The following is a 21,199-nucleotide window of genomic DNA, read 5'->3' on the forward strand; positions in this document are numbered from 1 at the left end:
ATATGTCTTTCATAAATTTTCTTGTATATGTAGAGATCAACTAATTGGTTTAATAAATAAGTGTTCCTTTAATGAAAATTGACGTATTTGTTAACCGGAAGGTAATATATAAAATTATGCAATTGTAGTAAAGGTCTTTGAAATTTTCTCAATAGATATTTATAAAATAATATATATATATTATACGTTACGCGTTTTGCAAGGTAGGCACAGAAAATAAAATCAATGATCTATCTATGCTCACATATTTATATATGGTATTGTAGAGACATTAGTATTATTCGGTTACTTTCATGACATTCCCCTTACTGGTATATTATTTTACAATATATACCTATATTTAAAATATTCGTAATGTTTTCGTTACAATATTTTACACACTTTAATTACATTAGTCTCCGCTATACCTATAACACATTGCCTTTCTTCCGACGGTCGCGGGTTCGATTTCTCCCATAATGAAAATTTGTATTAATAAGTATGTCGATTGTTTGTATTAGTCTGTGATTTTTTATATAATAAATACATTATGTAAGTATTTATATAAAAAATGTATTCAGTATATATCATTTAACTAATGGCCATAGCACAGGTTATGCTTAACATGGGACTAGATGTTCATATATGAATTGTCCAGGCATATTAATAAATAAATAAATAACAGTGGACAATTAACACAGCGCCATCTAGTCACATGTTATTCGGAGCTTGAGTTATGGTTACTAGACAACTGATATAAATACTAAGAAACATTTTTTTTTGTAAATATATTCATAATATACATAGAAAACACCCAGACAGATACAAACAATCATATTCATGAATACAAATATTTGCGCCGTACGAAATTGAATCCGCGATCATTACAAGTAAAGCGGTGTGCTAAACCGCTAGACCACCGAGGACGTCATATTATTCATATTTATTAATAAAATAATGTAATAATATTATAAAATGAATGAAAACTTTAATACAATTGTCAAGATATTATTTAGTTACATACGAAATATAATTTTAATAATAATTCATGTTTAAAAACAATCATTTGTTTAGAATTCAGGTGCGGATGCTTTTGTAAGCATAGTTGGGTAGGCCTAATAGTATAGCGTAGAAAACATCCTTACAACCAAAAGATCTCAACGTCGCGTAACTTTCTAGAATAAAGTATACGAACTATTTAAGATATAAAGACATTGAATTGAAATATATTAATTATTAATGAACTAATTATATATAAAGTACTGCAGATATAGCAGGCACTTATTAATTTTGTAGCGGCTATAAATGCACCTTAAATAATTTTGCATGAAACTGTACTTGTAATCGATAAATTTTTAGAAATGTTTATTGTAGAGTTTTATAACTGGAATAATATATTTGTCGTTAAATTTTATATATTAATTATTAGTATCTACACTCTCTAAGTAAAGGAGATATATTTAACTTCTATACAATTGTAATCATTTTATAAATATATGTGTATGTAACTGTATATTCTGTGAGAGGAACAAATAAAGAGTTTCATTCATTCATAAAATTGTACTTACAAGTATTGGACTCAAATAGAATAAAATTAAATAGAACGTTAACAATTTGCGTTCAAAAAACATGTAACAATACTTAAATAATTTTTCATCATCTAGAGGAAGCTCTTAATCAAACAGATATAATTATTTTTTAACTCCTAGCGTCTACTAAACAAACAATTTATATAGACCTATTCTGACTCTACATTTAAATGTTTCAACCACATTTTAATATATCAAATAATGTTGTTTTTAAATACCGTATACAGTAGCGACTTGCATATTAAAATAAAGTAACGCAAAAGTTGTGAGAATATTATTACCAAAAAACGAATGGCAGTTACAGATAAATATTCGTATTACTAATATAAATATAAAGGAATAGCTACCTATGACTATAAAATTTAAATTAATAGGAAGGTAAATAACTATATATTTAAATTACTATGCTACAATATAATACCGCAATATTAACAAACGATTATGCCAACGTAATTAATGATATAGCTTACATAATATACATAAATGTTTGTCGCTAATATTGATTTAATTTTGGGTCCTATTTGTAAATTACTCTAGAGAAGTTTCAAACTAAATATTTAATGTTAATAATATCTATTTATTAATTTGAACTCACATTATATGTTTATTATAAATGTATTCCATACTACTACGCCGCTATTTACACTTATGATCGTACATGTACAATAAATATATTAAAATAATATTATTTATCTAATATTTTAAAAACTAATTATAATAAATACTAAATATAAAATATTTATAAATTAGATGTTATTGAACTTATTCTATCAAAATGTATTAATGATTGATATTGACGGATATATAAAAATAATTATAATAAATAATGAATATTAAATACAAATAAATATTACTTGAAATCATTGTATAGAAATACATATATGGGTGATTAATTATAGACGGATACATAATATATACTAATAAATTTTAAAAAAATTATAAAGTACACATTGCACAAACGAAGTTGTATACTTATAATGAAAAAAAAAATATTACCATAATTTAAAACATGATATATTTATATAAAAAAAATATTGTAATTTTCCACTAATAATATAAACAAATATATAATAATACACAAACACGACTGTGTATGGTCCACATACAAACATAGTTGGGTAAACACTCAAATAGGGTCAAACAATTTTATATGATATTTTAACAATTAACAAAACTCACCCAGTGCATCGCCCCCCTCTCCTCGTACACTCCCATCTGGGGGTCAATTTTTCCGTTTTCTATTTTCGAACGAGCGGGCCTATGCCCCACACACACATTCACACGCGTACCATGTCAGAGTGACAAGCGCGCTGCTTCGGGAGCGACGGCTGACTGCGTGTGTACACTGCCGTGGCGGCGTAGCGGGTGCTTTAGAGGCGGACTGTGGCACACGCCCACGGCACGCCCCAACTTCTGATGGTGGGCCGCTAACTTTTTTATAAATTCTGTTTAGCTTTACCGTTTTTTTATATCTTACAGAATTTTCAGTGTCACAACTCGCAAAGTGACGGCGCGCGGAAATGAAATGTGTGCGCGACGAGCTGAAACAAGTTCGCCGTTCGTTTTGCACTGTTTTTACTTTGCGGGTTCTGTACACGTATTTCATGTATGTTATTTTTATTGAGTAGAAATATCATTGAATATACTGTACACTACATATTCTATGTTGAATATCTATTGCATTATTTAGAATAGTTTATTCATTTTAAACATTTTGGTAAATGTAATTATTTGTTTTTAGTATATAATATAATTACGTCAAAATCTAAAATACTTAATAAATAAATTGAATATTTAAAAAATATAACACTTTATAATTGAAAATAGTTACAGATTTATTTCGTATATTTATTTCAGTTATATATTTATTAGATCAATATTTTTATTATTAATATTATTAATATACGAATTATGTAGGATGACAAGGACGACTGCATACAGTGTAACCTGAAATGAAAAATAAGATTTCATAAATAGCGCAAGTTATTTTGTACAGCTATATTTTTTTACTGAATTACCTACAGTAAGTAATAAATAAATTGGGTATTTAATTCGTAATTTACTACTCCGAGTTTGAAACAGGTCGACACCAAAAACGTGGTCTCTATCTATATTACCAACTGACTCTCTGGTAATGGAATTATCGATAACAAACCAAACTAATAAGCATAACCGTCATTCCTAATTTGTTCCTTTGTGGAGTAGTCCTAAGGTAGAATTTTGTGTAACTTGTTTGTGCAACTTACAAAACTCTACATTACTACTACCAAAAAACTTTCCTAAAAGTGGACAATATGTTGTCCCTCTATTTTATAACACTTCAAAAATGTATTCACACGTACGTATAAAGTTACGTAACTATATTTTATTCAAACTAAGTACCTACTTTCCTAATTTGATAGACAAAGACATGTAATATTTCAAAATGGTTAGAATAGACAGATAATGTTAATGTTATATATAAAAAAAAATTGCTCTGTAACTATACGTACTATATCGTAAATGCAATATTGCACATTTGCCAAAGCAACGTTACTTTACGTTACAGCTCTCTGAGCTCCATAGGTTATTCCACATTTATTGTTTTCCTTTGTATTATTTATATGAATTCCAAAATAATATTTAAAAAAAAATTCGTAACTACCATTAAATTTGAACACATAAGAAAACGACAATCCATTTATAATAATAATAATAATAATAATATTTATTCATGATACACATTTACATTTTAATTGACTGTAGTTCTACACTAGGCTCGCAGGTCTGTATTGTAGAGATTAGATTATTAGATTATTATTTAGATATAAAGTGTTCCTAATATACATCTCGAAATGATAGTAAAAACCGTACCAAAATCCGCCTAATGATCTAGTAGTAAATAAAGCTATGAGACAAAAATAGCTAAATTACTAGTATAATAGTTATATTTAGATGACTAGCAGTGCCTGCGGATTCACCCACTTGAAAGTTATAGAATATGCATTATTCTGATGTATAGCTTACATTATTGTAAAATTGCATTAAAATCCATTTAGTAGTTTTTGCGTGAAAAAGTAACAAGCATCTATCCACACTCACAAAGTTACGCTGTATAATATTAGTCACATGGTACATGAGTCGTACTCCGAGATAAGTATAAGCATATTTCTGTTGAAGTTGAAGGAGATATTTCCTATCAATCATCTCACTAAGTCCATAAAAAATTGAATCCGTCTTGTTTACATTTTTGTGTGTGCTAAAATAAACAAATAAAATTTTAAAAAATAATCTAGAAGTAATAATAACTTTAATATCTATTTATGTATAAATATGCATAAAAACTAAATATGCATAAATAGAAAATATTTTTATTGTGACTTTGAAGTCACCGTTAATAGTATAATGAAACGAACACAAGAAAAAAATGATCGCGTCAAATTTAAAACAATATACTGCTTTAAGAACAAGACTTAAATATATTATTTGTTTAAACTTCTTTCACAATCGTTTAGAATTATATAACTTTACATAGTATAAAATGAAGTCGCATGCGCTGTTGCTGTTCTCTTAGAGTTCGCTGTTACACTACGCATCGGATTTTAATGCAGTATTTAGCAATAGATAGAGTGATTGAAGAGGAAGGTTTATATTTATAATACCTGTTTTGTACACCAATGCGAAGCCGGGGCGGGTAGGTATTATTATATAAATGGAATATTTACCGTAACATCGCGAGCTCATAAACAATATTATGATGCTAAAGAAAATATAACAATAACAATTTGTATTTACAATAGACCTGTTTACAAAATATATTTAATATTTTTTAGCCAGTTGTTTAAAAATAATAGAATTCAGTATCGTTTTTTATTTTTTACCCGTTTTTTATCAGTTGTTTGCATAAAAAAATATTGGACTTGTAAATTTCGACTCTTACGATTTTGTTGCCATAGGGACTTATCTACATATATTATAGAATATACGTATTTATCTATAAACCTTTGCAAATGTACATTTGTAAAATTTATTAATTGATTATGCATATTTATTACTAAACCAATATCATCCGTACCTACTAGATAGATAATTAACGACCTCGGTGGTCTAGCGGTCTACCACACCGCTTTACGTCCGATGGTCGCGGGTTCGATTCCTCGCACGTCACAAACATTTGTATTCATGAATATGATTGTTTGTATCGGTCTAGGTATTTTCTATGTATAATATTATCTATGCATTTGTATCAGTTGCTTAGTACCCATAACACAAGTTTTTGCTAGCTTAACTTTGGTCTAGATGACGCTGTGTGAATTGTTTTGAGATTATTATTATTATTGAAAAAAAAAGATTAGTAATATTTAACAAAAAAAAAATAACAGTGCCCACCAAGCTAGATGTAAGAGATAGATAAAAATATATCCAAGTATATATACTGTTTCGTTATTTTTAGAGCAATTATACTACTACTACTTATTATTTTGACGACTGAAAAATAATCAGTGTATACTGATAGGTAAGTACTTAATGAAATAGAAATATCACATCACACGAAAGGTGCAGGACGCGACAACATTTAAAATAAATAGAGCTCGCAACACCAAATATAATTTTTGGTAAACAGGCACACTAGTAGATACCTATTTATCAAAAATGATAATACATATAATGTGAATCTTCAAACTTAATAATTATTTTTTAATTAGGCACACTTGTATTTATAAAGATATTACACTATGTGGCAGGGTGGTCAGTAATATACCTATCAACAACTATGTTCCAAATACCTATCCTATTTTTTAAAGTCATTAAAATGTTGTAAACAGGCAACAAATCAAACAGATTGCTTGTACTTCACCTCAAAAGTCACCGGTTGCATTGATAAGAGAAATTTAATCTATTGCTTTATTTTATAAAAATTAATGATGCGATATTATTTGCAACATTGTATACTTAATTACAATAATATATTTAATTTGATAATGCACATAGGTATGTAGATATAATTTTTGTCCTCTAAAATAACATTGATCATTCTTCACGGATACAATTTGATTAGTGCATACCTACGTACCTACATTCGTAACATATACCATATAGCGTAACATATAACATATACTATATGTTATTCTAATGTAAAAGCTATATTACTGTAAAGTTTTATCAAATTCCATTCAGTAAATTTGACATGAAAGAATAACAAACATCCATCCATACATACAAACATGCGCGTTTATAATGTTATTAATAAGATATGTAATACAACTGGTACCTGACCTACATCTACATATTAAAAATATTCAATAAAAAAAATAAACATTTGTGAAACAGAAGCCCGAACAACAGCTATTAGATTGTCTCTTTATGGTTTTGTACACGCTTTACGTAAAAACTATAATATTCATTTTAGTTAATATTTAGTTACCTACATTTCGTGAAAATTAGCCATCAATCAGTATTTCGAAATGTATTTCTAGGTATAAGTACAAAATGTGCTTTATTTTACTTTTATATATGTTATTCCGTGCGAAGTAAGGTCAAGTCGCTAGTCTGTGCTCGTACATATTTTTTTATGCCTATACCGATTTTATTACAGTTTCCATACAAGCAATATATACTAAAATAAAATCAAATAAATATCACCATAAAGTGTACAGTTCTACACCCACTTGCATGTATGCAAGCAATTACAAGAGTAATATGAACAATAATAATTTATAATGAACAAACATAATAATAACATACTACTAGCAAAGAAACAATTATTTTGTAAGAGACGTTCGCGTTCCCACTATAATTAATCAGTGAAATACATAAATGTTCATAATACCACCCTCAACGGACTTTATCATTATATTAATTAACCAAAATCCCGCTCCGTTGATTACGACCTTATAACGAATATATTGGGTCAGTCGAGCTAAACAATGTACAGCATAGTAGGTACCAGCAACGCCATCTAGCGGACGCAGCGTTTGAAGAACGGTCGATAACAGGGAGTATTTGTTAATTTGCCAATAAAACTATCAAGGAGACAAATATTTTGTAGGAACCGATCGCATTTCCACTAAAATTAATCAGTGAAATACATAATTATTAATAATACCCGGACTTTATCATTATATTAATTAACCAAACCCGCTCCGTTGAATACGACCTTACCTACAATGAAAAATATTGGGTCAGTCGAACCAAACAATTTACAGTAGATACAAGTAACGCCATCTAGCGGACGTAGAATTTGAAATGCGGGTGGTAACACGATGTATTTGTTTATATGCCAATAGATTACACATTATTTGTGGTTATCAAAAAAATATAGGAATAACTTAGTATGTTACTGTTAATTCTTTTTTTTTTAATGAAGATGAATTCATCTTCGTGCCTACGTAATACACGCTGTTAGGGCAACTGCGAAAGAACGGCTGAACGGAGAAGAAACGGCTAAAGAATGATTTGAAATCAAAGCTTTTGTGAAAATCGACCTAATAATGTAATTAATAAACACTTTAATAATTATAAATCCAGTAGCTCTTATACAACATTATGTATATTCCGTATTCAAACGAAGATTCGCACATTCCTATTCCTAAATGCAAATAAAAACTGTACATAAATTACATAGAACAAATTAATATATATATAGAGTTGAATGAATATATATTAATGTATTGGAATGTAAATATACTTAACTAAACGCAGTATACGTAACTAAAAAGTTTGACATATTCAATTTTATGTATTTTTATTTTTATACTTAATGACTTTAGGGTCACGTAATTCCATAATTAGCACTACATTGAAATTCTTTCCTGTAGAAAGAAATACAAATAATTTCAATCAAAACAGCTACGTATGGAGGAAGGGGATTGCATTGTAATGTGGACTATTGACCCTATTATTAGCAATGTACCATGTCAGTTAACCTCCACGCGTTTTCCCCTGGAAACCAATATGATGGATTCCAGGTGAATTTTGTCATGATGGGCCTGACCTTACCATCATCCACTAGTGCCCCATAATCATAAACCGTTAGCACAGATGGGAGCATCATTCTATTATTATCCATTAAGAAAAAAGAAAACTACGTACCATCCCATGCATGAATATGAGGTTTCACAGTACTGTAGGGGAAGTAAGCCTCTGATGTACCAGACATATTTTCAGAATGCGGCAAGAGCCAACGGTGACACCAGGAGCAACAGTAGAGGCAGTATTTGGCGCAGTCCTCGCCCGGTAGACGGTCAGTCTTGTAATGGAGCCAGCCGAACCACTCTGGAGTAACCTGTGGAAAACGGAAATTACTGTTACCATTATTAATGACAAACAATCTGACGACATATTTGTTGAACTATTGTACTATACCATGTGCGCTGCAGCTTGGTGCGGTTTCATTAACGTTTCGTTTTACTCTTAAAAGTTGCTGTTATAAATTATGACTTAGTATTTGAGCTGTACCGCATTCGTAATATATTAAATCATTGATAACTATACTGACTTAAATGTAGCAATTGTTAAATAAACACTTACACCAACAGTACCACAAATATCATATCTTCATGTGACACCCGTGGTACGTCATATGCTGTCATTCTGAGGAACTAAGATGTCACGCCTCCGTGCCTACTCTGTCCTACTTTATATCACCTATTAAATAAATCATAGTCTACAAAGCAAGTTGCTTGACGGCTAATAGAGGATCCCACGCCACAACTTTGTACTTACTGCATTAAATGCCACTACTTTAGTTTCAGAACAATAATAAGTAGCAGCAATGTTAACGCAAAACCTACACCATATAATAATTATTATAAAAGGCAGTTACTAACATATATAATGTATCTGAATCTATTTAGTCAAATCTAACTATTACATTGAAATCGTTCGTTTACTGTTTTCATATGGACCCTTTTGGAAGTTGTAGTCGCATACAAGCTAAGTTAATGTAATGAGAATTGTTAGGAACATGGCTACATACTAAAGTAGCATTTATTACGCTTATATTTGCAAAAATTGTCGAAATTTTATTAAAAATTAGCAATTAGCTAAATACCTAATAAGTATAGGTACTTACAGTCTACATATAAAATTATATAGTCGAATTGAGAAGTTTAGTTACTTGCTTATTGGTGTTTAATAACATGTATTGTTATTAAACACCAATAAGCAAGTATCTGAACTATTTAGACGTTTTACCACTTATTATAAAATTAATGGGGTTTATATTAAACTAGCTACTTGCCCCGGCTTCGCAGGGGTGTACATGTATTATATATATATACCTGGCTCTTGATTCACTCAATCTATTAAAAAAAAACCGCATCAAAATCCTTAAAGATTGAAGCATACATAGGGACTGAGAGCGACTTTGTTTTATACTATGTAACTAGCTACTCGCCCCGGCGTCGCTCCAGTGTACATGTATTATAATATAAACCTTCCCCTTGAATGACTATCTATTAAATAACCGCTTCAAAATTCGTTGCGTAGTTTTAAAGATGAAGAAAGGAAAGGCTACAGCAGAATCAAATAACCAATTGAGCACGTTCAGTTTCATTATAGATAAATGTTTGCGCAGTAACTCACCTGACTGGCGTCGTATTCCCACTTAACATTGGGCGCATATTCAACCCATCGACTGCGTCCTAGCATATAATTCTGATTTTCGTAGTATTTGTTGCCGGAACAATCCACGCCCATTAGTTTTCCTTCCTACATACAAATATTAGATACAGTGGCAGTACCTATCTATTTATGTATGACAGCCTCGGTGGTATAGCGGAATAGCACACCGATTTACTTCCGATGTTCGCTGGTTCGATTCCTTGCACGGTGCAAACTATTGTATTCATGAATATGATTGTATCCGTCTAAGTGGTTTCTATGTATGTATTAAAATATAAGTATTTATATCAGTTGTCTAGTACCCATAACACAAGCTACTTACCGTCGGACTAGATGGCGCTGTATTAATTGTTCAGGGTTATTTATTTGTCACTATTGTATTTATTAATAGATTGTAATTGTAATTATTAGTTATTGTATAAGACCATGTGCCCATGATTTCGAATGCATGATATTCGGAATAACAATAAAATAAAAATAATATCTTTATTATACTGATCACAATGAACGTTATAAAGTAAAATACAGTGGAATTCACATTTAATCCAAAACACAAAATACAACCCAAAATTCCTTTGATATTTTGCAATACTTAGGTAAGTGGAACCGTTTTTATATTCCCATACCTAATTGACTATTTTATATACAATAATATTATACATGTAGGTACTATTGTGGAATCTTACAAATATTATAATCGCGAAAGTTTGTAAGTATGGATGGATGTTTGTTATTATTTCACGCGAAACCTACTGAATGAGTTTTGATGAAACTTTACAGCAATATAGCTTATATATCAGTAATAGGCTATGATACAAATAGATATTATGTAAATTGATCGAAATATAACGTTAAATGTCAAGTGTCATGCAGACGAAGTTGCGTGGGTCAGCTAGTAGAGATTATATACAAAACTCGAGTACACAGTAAGAGTCACAATTTACAATAAAACAAAATGTAATCAACATCAGGCTTTTCTATCTACGGTACACACCTTTAGATCATCCATTCTCCAAAGCTTGTAAAATGATTTCGTTAGCCCACCATTCTGTGATATGATACGAATAAGTCGAGCCCACTTGTCGAATGGTATTATAGACATAATTATATAAAATTACGATAATTATTTTAGAATATTGATAAATCACTGCGTTTTATTTAAAGTACAAAGCTATCTACTCGTGGAATTTATGCAATCATGTCAAAAAAATCAGGAGACTGTCAATGTGATGTTTACAAAACATTGCCTTTCCTCTAAGGATAAAAAAAAAACAATAAAAATATTTAAGGAAATGATTAAATACTAGAAGTGCCCGCGGTTTAACCCGCGTTAAATTTCTATATAAAATATAGCCCAGGTGTGTGTTATTCTGACGCATAAGCTATATTCTTATAGTCTCATCAAAATCCGTTCAGTAGTGTCTGCGTGAAAGATTAACAAACATCCATACTAAGAAACTTTCGCATTTATATTATTAAGATTTGTTTAGGTAGCCAATGTACTAGGGTAAGCTAAGGCTAACCAGATAGCGAAGACAGCTTCTTATACATATTATCATAATTATCTTTCTTTACTAAGCTACTAATAAAGTGTATTTAATTTCATATTTTATTATTTGTATAGAGCATTAATTACCGATATATGTATTCTAACATCTCTTGCTTCAATCACTTTTAAACTGTAGTAGTCTCTTTCTTATACCTCCCATACCTCAGTATTCCCTAATCTCCTCCATATGATAAATGTAATATTTACGATAACCTTTATTTAATAATAACAATAATATCTAGTACAATTCACAAAGCGCTCTCTAGTTCCAAGCTAAGCAGAGCTTGTGATGTGTACAACCAATATTAATACATAAATAGTATTTTTGGTATACATAGAAAACACGCAGACCATACAATACTCATGAATACAAATGTTCGCAGCTTGCGAGGAATCGAACCCGCGGTCATCGGAAGTAAGACGTTACCCTAAACCGCTAGACCACCGAGGCCGTCACATTCCAATTTTCAGTTACAGTCATAATTAGGAAAGGATCTGGGACATATATATAAATATTGTATATTAAGTAATAAAAGATCATAATCGGAAATACAACGTAATAATTTATTATTAACAATCAAACAAACCACATGCAGATCGTTCACAGCCTGTTCCAAAACAAACTTTAAATTATACATAACATATAATTATACATCTTAAGGAAACTCAACACGTTTAATGCTGAAATTTAAACTTGCAGAGACATTTCTAAGTCTGATTATAACCTCACTGCCATAAAGTAAGGCACGCATTACACGATCAGTAATAACTGCAGAATTATCAGTAATAAACAGAGTTGTCTAAAAAAAGAAATCCTTACAGAATGGACTTGTTACAGTCCAATATGTAACAAAATGTGAGGTTTTCTAATGTAAACAATAACACTTATCATATTTAAACAATACTTTTGCGAGACTTTTGACTAACTATTCAGTTATTTCTGGTCAGATCAATTACAGCAAACCATAGACTATACACTTGCAGATCATAGAAAACCATAAAAACTTTCATTCAAAATTATATCGTATAAGTACTTACATTAAGTTTACTTTTCTATAGTCTTTAACATTTAGGTATGTATAGTTAATCTTTTCTTTTGGTCATATATGACTTGATGGATAGTTGAAGTCTCAAATTATTATTAATCAGCAATGAACGTGAAGAGATTCAATTTAAATACTATTAAGGAAGTACACGTGATAATTTTGTGAGGTTGACACCAATTGCGAAATAACAAATGTTAACATAGACTAGATACATTACACATATACCTATATATGTAAATAATAATACCTCGATTCATGCAAACAGGTATCAAATTCGGAACCTTCTCTCGTTACTGAGTATGACCTTAATTATATATATGATTATTGCACCTAAAACTCTACTATAGTATATATATACATTCAAATGTCATAAGGAAAATAAATCACACTTAATCTGAATATGGGTAATGGGTATGTCTTGATTATGTAAAATAATTCTTACTTGAAAAAAAGTGATAGTACTGCGACAAAGTACGTGACAGTTTATTTAAAAGAAGTGAAGGGCAAGAAGAATAAATAATGTTTGTAAAATTACTATAAAAAACTTATCTTTATATAATTAAAACAAGTAGATATACCAGAACAATATTAGAATAAAGAATTTATATTATTATTATAGTCCAGTATTTTCTCCGGATTGGTTTTTTTGAATAGCAATAAAAATTGAACGAATTTATTAGACATGATCACGTTATATGATATACCATACCAGAATTGTAGGTGCGAAAGGTACAATATGCTTTGTATTGTATTATATTGCATAGGAACTGATTTACATTATCAAGCTCCAATATATATTGGAGGTCAGTGCTCAGATAAAGTAATATATTAGACCTAAGTTTGTGTATACAATAGACAGGTATAATAAAATTAAAGCGCACAATTCATACTGTACTATTATACTAAATTTAGCCAAATATGTCAATATTTCTCACCAAAATAATTAAAGTATTACTTCGTTATTTATAAGTAATATCGACTTTAAACCAGTATATCTTATATATATTCATAAATAATGATGGCTGTTAAACATTTGTTATTTTGCATTTACCCTTTACTTTACCCAGCCAATAAAGAACTATAATTAATACCAATATTCATAATATATCTACTAGACTAAGGTAATATACTTACATTATAAGTATACTTATATGTAAACATAAATTATGAAGTTAACTTACTATATAATTATTAAGAAATACAACCATAACGCAGACTAAAAATTAAATCGAAAAATTATTATTAGAAAATATATAGCACAGATACAAATGGCAATAACCAATCAAAAGGAATATTTAAGATCTATTATTTTTCAATTAAGATCGTTTTTATCCAATAAACAATATGGCTTCATAAAGTTTTCGCCTAAATTTCACAACTAATTATAATAAAAAAATATATATATTACATACCAGACACTACATGCCATAAAATTGCGTAGTTTAATTGGAAATATATTATCATCAATAATAATACTCTGCTAATATGATTTTTTGTTGCAAATAACATGGAACGATAAAATGGTTAAACAAAAATTATTTATACAAATTTATCTGTCTAGATTCTGTCCCTAACATAGGATAGATAGCAGCACATCTCAAAGATTTAGATTTATTTTATCATATCTATGGTATGTAACCAATTTTAAATTAACAAAAGAATTGTAACTTGCTTAATTACTACTAATTTAAATATTCAAAGCTTAATATATTTAAAAATAAAGATATACAACTGAGTGGAGGTAGCGAGTATAAGTTAAAATAAATTTTAATGTTACACAGGTAAAGAATAGAATATTTTGACGATGAATTGTGCCTATAATCTATTCTCTACTTGTTATAAAATACAATTACTCAGAAATATGATTACGACCTAAAAGGGGAATAACATATTGTTGGTAGGGTTTATGTAATTATATTTAAGTTGCTAAATGAAAGTACATAATATTGTGTAATGAAGCTGTAAAGGCCCGCTGCGACCAACAGCATTAGGGTAGTCTGAAAAAAATACTCTTCAGATAGCCAATGAGCTGTTAGTACGCTTCTATGGAATACCTACAACATTTACGATTGACATATAAAAACAATGTCGTATTATTAACTCTTCAGTCTTATTAAACACAAGATATATTGGAAAAGCTGAGGATTCTATAGCATGAATATACAGAATCATAGTATATTAAATATTTACTATAGAAGTGTCGGTATATTAATAAGTACCATCAAGAAAGGAATTGCTTCTATTCTATGTTACCTCTCAGTGTCGGTATTATAACACATAACGCGTGCAACAACAGTCACAATTCGAACTGAAAATCATTTCTATGCTAAGAATGTACTATAGGAGTATTTTTTTTTCATTACACAATGAATACATAAAAAAATCATTCCACAAAAACAAAAGCATAACAGGATATTTTTTTCTCTAATTATTAGTACTAATAATTACATATATGTGAACGCTAAAGCTGACTTCAATACTATACAATGTATTCATTACAAATTTGCTTTGTATTCTATCATCATGAACAAATTAAAATACATAACTGAATTATATATGAAATAATTTTGATATTTTTAAATATACTCGTTAACAAGTAATAACTTAACTAGTGAAACAATATTTATTTATTCAGATATTTTCTAATTTAAAAGTCGGACTCTGTTGTCAGCTAAGGAATTTCCATTTAAAACGCAGACAGGGATACAGTGACGTATAACAATATGTTAACATATAGTAAAAATAAAAGTTTTTAATGTCTATATATTTCCCATCTAGGTTATTATATTACAATATAATTTACATTTATACATTTAATTCGTATTTGGAAAGAGTGTATTACAGCGTTTATAATTTATTATTTTGTCAATACTGAAACTGCGAGAAAAAAAACTACTACTAATCGAAACGACAAAACTATTTCAATAGTCGCTTAATTAGCCTACACAAGATATTAAAACTAGGGGGAATATCGTAGCAGTAGTTATGTGGGCAAAATCGGTTCCGCGCGCTTTCTATGGAAAATCGGTTCCGATCTTTCTAGCAAGCCACCCACGTTACTCCCCTGATACTACTTCGGTATTGACCCTATGAAGATATACCCTGAGAAGGCCGTATTAGTAAAACTTCCCCGACATAAGCGTATAGATTTCTTTAAGTACCTACCGCATTCAATTAAATTTCCATGGCCTAATCAACTAACACCAGTTTAATTAGTTTTGGTATACGCACAAATACACCACAGTCCATAAATACTACAAGACAAATTAGGTACAATTGGTGCATAATTACTTTAATATTCAATACAATATAAAGTTACACTACATATTGTAATTTTAAAACGATACTATTCCACATTTATTATACTTGTCTATGCCCAGTTTAAAGGACAATGCCGTTTATATTGTAAATTTTCAAAAGACTAGTATAATATGACGAAGAAAATGATGTTCACTCGACATATGTCTTTATTTGATTTACTTATTATACAGCATTATACAACATTGTATTACGTATTTACTTAATTTTTGATTTGTATCTAAACTAATACATCACCTATATATGATATAATATAATAATATATCGTACGGAATAAGATGTACTTTATATTTTCATTATTATGTATTTTGTATACCAACATCGATCAATAGATTAATCTCTGATTTGTTAACGTCAACTACGTTAAGAGTTCTATATAATGCATGAAATGATATATAATTTAAATAAATTATTCTTACAATATGTAAGTATATAAAAAAATATATATGGTTATCTAATGACCTCTTATTTGTAAATATGTAACATTTTCTACAATTTATTATTTTCTCTGTGACAGCACCCTAAGGATGTAGTAAATAAAATCTTGACTTAGACATTCATTATTTATATAAAATATAATTGAAAACAAAATAATTTATGATATCAGTTATAAATTATTTTATTATTATTTACCAATATAATAAGAAAATGGGTATATCGTAGGTAATCATTATGTTAAAATTATAATTAAGCATTTCTTTGGTAAAATAAAGATGCAATATGAAAGGTACTGTCCTATAATTATTCTTTTATAGTTTCTATAAATAAGTACATGGTTATAAAATTTCTATGTATGTAATATGAATGTATATATTTTACTATTATCCATATAATATCTCAGTTCGGAACATTTTTGGCACTTTTATACGGCGAGTGTCAAGGTGGATCTTTTATTCTCGACACATTTATGGGTAAAGGCAATTGAGAAAAAGGCCACTCTATCAGTAGTCTAGATATTGCGAAGGTTTTTGATCGGGTTTGGCACATAGCATGGTAGTTCTGAAAGAAGAGTCCTTCAAAACTACCATCCTTTGAGTTGCCTATGAAATTAAGCAGATGGATTGCCAGCTTTCTCGGAATACGGAGCATCAAGTCGTCGATAATGGTACTTGCTCCGACCTACATTCTAGAGAAAGAATACTGGAGTTCCATAAAACTATATGCTGTCTCCGAGTGACATATTGATATTATGTTAAGCAGAAACATTGCTGAATCACATACTTTTTATCAACTGTCAGTAACATATATAGTCTCGGCATCAATAACAATCCAATAGAAACAAATATCTATTCAGTGGAAATTAACTTTTTATGGCAACGTCGAATGTTACATATAGTTTATGTACAATTGTATTCTTGAATATCTTAACAAATATTCTATTTCGAATTGCATATACGAAAAATATTTAATCTATTTGATTTGCAAGGCACCCTACAAATTACGTGTTCGTTTTCAAACTTGTACCTATATAATAAAAATTTGTGCAGTGAAACAACTCATACCAGTCCAACATAGTCCTACTGATATACTTGTAGTAATTTATGTATGTTGAAAGCATATATGTAAACCCCTTTGATTACATAATAACTAACAAAATATCTAAATTAATGAAGATACAGCGTCATAACTGTACCTGTTATTTGTTAACGTTTATATGTTAGACAATGCCTAGATTTATAAGTGAATATGAGTTGTCAGGCTAAATCCTGGGTCCAAAGTGTTAAAATAGTAGATACCTAAAAATTTCTTTTTTATTGTCTTCCCTTCTTTGTAATTCTTGAAGATCAAATCATATGTCAAAAGAAATTTATGAAATATACAACAATTAATGAAGACTTACGTAATTTATAGGTTATAAAAAAATTCGCCAAACAAATTATTTATCGATGACCCAGCATTGGAAATCTATATTAACATCTCTAAATATTAGAAGCGCCTACTTGTGTGTCGGAACATGAACTAGTGAATAGTACTATACTAAAACATCTGAAGTCATAATTTTCAAACGGAACAATTGAGTTTACTGCGTACGTATATTAACTATCTGTAACTTTTAGTTGGCATCGTTTTTACATTACTTCATAGATCTTTACACAATAAATTATGAGTACGTGTTGGCGATAGTGCTGTGCTTACTTCCCTGTTTTGTATTTTAACACTTTAGATCCAGGATATAACTCGTCAATATATATTATCTATATATATCCTGCACGGCCTCGACTAAGGTCAAATGCAAGACGCTGATGGGTATTTTATAAAACAATTTTATTAATATTATTAAATAGTAATAAGTCAATTATCATTGATAATAATTTCAGATCGAACATGTAATAGGGCAATTAATCAGTTACTTTAAAAATAATTAATAGAACTATTAAAAAGCCTTACGATATATATCCGAGTTGTCTACCCCAGCTATCCATATAAACTGCAGTGCTACAGCATAGATTTCCTAATACATAACAAACATTCGTCGAAAACACTACACCTAATTATTTATGTGCAAAAGGATATCTATTTAAATTTTAGACAATAGTTAATACTTCTTTTAAATACTTCATATATTTCTTGGCATCTTACATTGGAAGAGTCCGGTATACTTTTTGTATTTACGATTAAGCTATATACTGTGCAACATTTCTAGTTATTATAGGTTCATATACTTAAATGGTATGTCCGTCCATTTGGTATTAATATTTAAAAAAATAATGTACCATAGTCATTGTCTACAAGAATCATGACAGAACACGGCATAAACATATTTTTAAGTATTATTATTCTCTAATTCCTGAGAAAATCTCTAAACTACCCCTAAGGAATATAAGAAAATACCTAAATAGGGAAGATGATGAGAACGTGCGAGCGAAACTGCAGCAAATACCGAGTGTTAAAATGTCAGTAATAATAACTGTTGATTTTCCGATCAAATAGTATTACAAAGTATATCAAAGGAACTGTCTCTTTAGCGATTGTTTGGCTTTCACAACTTTAATATACATATGGTGGATAAACGCCATTCTTATAATTAATATATTTTATTATGTATTCCATGTAATAATTGGCACATCACTACAACATTCTATTTCATTCAATCCAATTAACATATTCAAAGTACATATAGTAAAGTACTTATGACTAGTAGTTTAAGCAGACTAATAAAGTATTTTTGACCAGTTCGGAATTTTTCAATGTACTCGTAAAAACATATACTACAGAATACCTTTGAATATTCATCATATTTCAAATCCACTGAGAAAACCGATTAAAATTGTTCTATACTGCATTATATTTTTTATTGAAATGGAATACCAAATCAGAAAAAACCTTGAAAGTCTATAAATTCTGCCTAAGTCTCTCGCCTAAGTCACTGTATCTTTATCATTTAGATACTATGAAACATTGTATGTATAAATATAATAACATATCTTATACCTGTACAAAAAAGTTATAATAATATGTAGCAATGTACAGCCAACAATATTTTAGCATATTGTTAACGGTAAAAAAATTATTCAACCACAATTAATTGGCATATATTGTAAAATATCTAGTAATCTACTATATGATGTTGACTGTACATTGATTTTTGATTGTGTAAGGCTATTTCACAGCAATCTTTGCAGTTATACCCAAATTCTTACGTCGTCATCATTACTAATAAGATATGAAAAAATTGTCTATCACCTTTCAGAGCGCCTACACCAAAGTCTGACGATGTCTACTATGAGTGACAGTAGTAGGTAGTAGACTAAATATAAAAGTATGTATGTATATTTCTATATGTGTATACTTCTTAATATTCATAGAAATCATCTCACATATACTTATCCGAAAGAAAGTGGTAGACACCACTATTCAAAGATTAAAATATATTTTCAAAGCGAAAAGTAAAAACGATACCTCAGAAAACCAAGCTATAATCTAGCATAATGCGTTTTAACGCCACTCCTGTACCTACCAACGGTGGACCAACTCTTGAAAGAAATAATCAAAAAGCAATTTGAGATGCTACATTACGCAAATGCTATAGTCATGATCAAAGTACTCCATAACAACCATATCAGACCGCATCAAAAAGCGTACTTAACAACGTAGTTTAATTATGTTAAGAAAACGAACAATCAGTTTACCCTGAAGCAGTCATTATTCCATTTACAAAATAAAAAAATATATATTTATCATGCCTAAAAAGTAGAAAAAATAATGGAGTAAAAGACTTTACAAGGGCGTAACTACGGGAGGTAATGTAAAATAGGATATATATGTCGTGTACACATCGTAGTTTTCATTTATTATATTAAGTAAATAAGACAACCACTACACGCTACTGTCACGTTTAGCCGGCTAGAAATTTTCATGATCAACTTTTGTCAATTTCTTTATAGAGATTTGCCCATGTGTAATAACTTCATGAAACGCTACTATCTCACAAAATGGCTAACTACTTTATTATTATAACATGGCCAGTTTAGCGACAATATAAACATGGCCAGCCTTAGGGGTAAAGCGCTCTTTAACATATCCGTATATACACAGTAATTACTGATATGTTAGAATAGAAAAGAAGACATACTGAGTAGCTCACGAAGAATGAAGGCAAACAACGTAAGTATCATGTAGTACTACAACTTCTAGCACAGCGATTCCTAAAGTTAATGCAATGACTACTTCTACTAGTCAGTCAATTATTTATATGTCCAAAAACCTCTTAATCATGCTGACGAGCAAGAGATAGCTTACTTCTAAACTCTTATGGCTGGTGTACAGCTTGTATACTCAACTTCAAAGTCCAATATTATTATTTGATATGAAGTTTTGGAAATATTAACCCTGAAAATAATAGAAACCGCTGTTCTAGGATCTACACTTTATACATCTACTATATATTTATTGCTGCGTATATTACAATTAAATACTCGGCACTATTAATTGCGGTATAAATTTGTTCCAGAAAATATTATTAAAATATAAAAATCACATTTATATATTTTTTGTATGTAGCGTACTAATGCAGTACTGACGATATTACAAAAGCTATGCAAGCCAATCCTGCGTTTCGATTTATTTAATCACATAAAAATTGTTACAAATTGTTATTATTTTCTTCTATAATA

The 21,199-nt window shown here is 29.5% G+C and overlaps 2 protein-coding genes across 3 annotated transcripts in view; both read right to left on the reverse strand.

Annotated features, from left to right (window-relative positions):
* LOC131849155 (protein apterous-like) overlaps positions 1-2,926 on the reverse strand; it is a 90,307-nt gene extending 87,381 nt beyond the window's left edge. For both annotated transcript variants that reach the window (XM_059199153.1, XM_059199152.1), the window contains exon 1: positions 2,748-2,926. In XM_059199153.1, the coding sequence (XP_059055136.1) occupies positions 2,748-2,783 (36 nt within the window). In that variant the 5' untranslated portion in view covers positions 2,784-2,926. The remainder of the gene's footprint in view (positions 1-2,747) is intronic.
* A 498-nt stretch (positions 2,927-3,424) lies between these two features.
* LOC131849323 (probable NADH dehydrogenase [ubiquinone] 1 alpha subcomplex subunit 12) lies at positions 3,425-11,376 on the reverse strand. Its single transcript, XM_059199362.1, has 4 exons — positions 11,167-11,376; positions 10,134-10,259; positions 8,640-8,832; positions 3,425-3,515 (listed from the first exon to the last, which is right to left on the reverse strand). The coding sequence occupies exons 1-4, from the start codon at positions 11,272-11,274 to the stop codon at positions 3,478-3,480; spliced, it is 465 nt and encodes a 154-aa protein (XP_059055345.1). The 5' UTR covers positions 11,275-11,376; the 3' UTR covers positions 3,425-3,477.
* Positions 11,377-21,199: the final 9,823 nt, after the last annotated feature.

Source organism: Achroia grisella, unplaced genomic scaffold (genome assembly GCF_030625045.1).
Source record: "Achroia grisella isolate CSIRO2021 unplaced genomic scaffold, CSIRO_AGI_Agris_v1 utg640, whole genome shotgun sequence".
NCBI lineage: Eukaryota > Metazoa > Arthropoda > Insecta > Lepidoptera > Pyralidae > Achroia > Achroia grisella.